The 2,587-nt window shown below is 33.7% G+C and overlaps 1 protein-coding gene across 1 annotated transcript in view; it reads left to right on the plus strand.

Moving 5' to 3' along the window:
* LOC128247382 (matrix metalloproteinase-14-like) overlaps window positions 1–2,587 on the plus strand; it is a 347,384-nt gene that overhangs the window by 216,005 nt on the left and 128,792 nt on the right. Inside the window, exon 2 of the mRNA XM_052966787.1 lies at window positions 1,475–1,598. Within this exon, the coding sequence (XP_052822747.1) occupies window positions 1,475–1,598 (124 nt within the window). The remainder of the gene's footprint in view (window positions 1–1,474; window positions 1,599–2,587) is intronic.

A 2,587-nucleotide genomic window follows, 5' to 3' on the forward strand; every position in this document is an offset into this window, starting at 1 on the left:
ATATATATATATATATATATATATATATATATATATATATACATAGATGAATAAATATTTATATATATAGGCTTGTAGGTGTATATAAACATTCATCCGTGCACACGTGTCTGTATGTGTGTGTGTTTATAGAGCATGCCTATTTCCATATTTCACAACCTTATTCTATTGAATGATTTCAATCATCGCATTGTCGCGATGACGGACGAATATTTTCAGTTCCTCTACAGCTACTATATATGTTATTCATTTTATTGATCTATGTCTGTCGAGCGGCTATTTTGTCTTGAAACTCTATCCATTTATCTATTTTTTTGTTTTCACTTTAATAACTAGAGTTTTAATCAAGTTTACGCTGTTTTTGTTTGAAGTATTGTGCTTGATAATATTGACATACCCATTATTTCAAAACTGCTACTCTTCTGTCGAAGATAAAAACAATTATACGTCTATTTCTAAATACCTCTAAATTTTAGAAAAATGTCCAATATTTCTTACAACTTTTGCTTTTCTTACATTTATTTAAAACCCAAACAATCCCTCTAACAACATAACTGTGATGTCCCTAACCTACTGTTCCTACCCAGAATCAGGAATGCATATATTGTCAGTCTCTAAAGGATGTGCTCTAGTGGGGAATTTGATAGAACTGAAAAGCAATCCGTGATATCGAGCACAATATTTTCTATGACTATATTTCTACTTCCACAACTCAGCCCTAAATGTATTCGAAATCTAATGGAAAATAGGTCAGTTTCAAAATGTTTATGTCCTTGTCACAAAACAAAACTTTGAGAAAACTAATAATCCTCTCTTTTGGTTTCTAAATAAAAGCAAAATGGGAAAGAACACTGACTGACGAAAGACAAAATGAAAGTAAATTGTTACAGTGATATCAAAAGCTGTCTGCTCGCATAAGTTCGTCCTTTTAGGCACCGTGTTCAAATGTGGCCGATTTGCCCTTTATTGACTCGGGTTCAATAAAATAACAACCACGCACTGACTTAGATGTATTCTGTCTCCTTATAATATCTGTCCAAAATATGCCAACATTTTTACGTTGTTATCTTTATTCTAGAAACGTTATTTTATTTGCATCAATAAATCCGTTTCTTTTATTATCTCTACATTCAAGAATCTCAAAATGTAATTAAATTACTAGTTATCTATGCGCTTTCTTAATTTCATTCAGAATTATAATTTTAAAATATATAAATATTTTCTGTTCAGGAATAAGCTACAACCCTGCAAATATTCAATAGCAAATACACTTCTATGATTACCAAAAATGCATGTCTACGTTTGTCCATTTAAGTTCTCTTTACTTAGTAGAGCTATTATAGTTCTTTATGCTATCAATTATTTTGGAGTAATTAATATATTGAAATAAATAAGGTAAACAAGTCGAATGAATTTCAAAATACTCCTTGTTTTTATGGTTTGTAATGCAGAATTTCGTTATTTTTTCTTCTAGGATTATCTTTCACAATTTGGCTACCTCACACCACAAAGTCCAGAGACTGGAAACTTGAGGACCGATAAGTCCATGGAGGATGCTATCAGGCAGTTTCAACGCATGGCTGGTATCACAGTTACAGGTAAGTTCATATTTCTTATGTGTATGTATGTATGGCGTGTTGCTTGGTATTGTAACATAAATACATACATTTATATTAACACAAACCCCCGTGCGTATATATATGCACTTACATGTAAGCATATATACTTATGTATATGTATGTAGACATGTATATATATATATATATATATATATATATATATATATATATATATATATATATAACGGCGGTGCTCCCGCATGTACGCAGCTTAAGCCGATAAAAGAATAAAATAGTACATATGGATATATATATATATATGTGTGTGCGTGTGTGTGTGTGTGTGTATGTTTAACGTTTCGAACCTACGCTCTTCCACAGAAAGGAACACAGAAAGAAAGAAAGGGAGAAAATAAAGAATGTGTAGTGGCTAGCGATCTATAATAGCGAATGCCGGACAAAGGGGTTACACAGGAGAGCTAAGGAGTAGGCGAGATAATAAAGTATGCATGATCCCAAAATGAAGGTAATCGGGCGTATTTATAAGAGAGTATGTATGTGCATGTGGAAGAGGGCAGGTGACCTTGAAGTGTGCGTGGGTGTATGTCTGATTTTGGTGTGAGGCTGGAGGTGGTCAGTGCTAGGGTTTGCGTGGTGGTGTGAAGTAATGTGGTGCTGTGTGGTATGGTAGTGTATGGTGTGATGGTGTGTGGTAAGGTGTTGTGGTGTTTGGGGTGTGAGGAAGGCGAGGGTAGGGAAAACAAGAGAGTGCTGTGGGTTAGGCTGAGGGTGGTGGTAACGTGGGGTATGAATATACAGGAACAAACTGAGGAAATGGGTTCTTTCAAAGAGATTTGTTAAATGCGTGATTCAATGGTACGTCAGTTGAATATCGTATAAATATGGGTATAATTTTCACAGTCTAGCCGTCTTTTCACACGGGATTTCTTCTTTCCTTAGACCATGATAATGAAGTGACTTGCACATATATATATACATACATATATATATATATATATATATATATA

Source organism: Octopus bimaculoides, chromosome 3 (genome assembly GCF_001194135.2).
Source record: "Octopus bimaculoides isolate UCB-OBI-ISO-001 chromosome 3, ASM119413v2, whole genome shotgun sequence".
Classification (NCBI taxonomy): domain Eukaryota; kingdom Metazoa; phylum Mollusca; class Cephalopoda; order Octopoda; family Octopodidae; genus Octopus; species Octopus bimaculoides.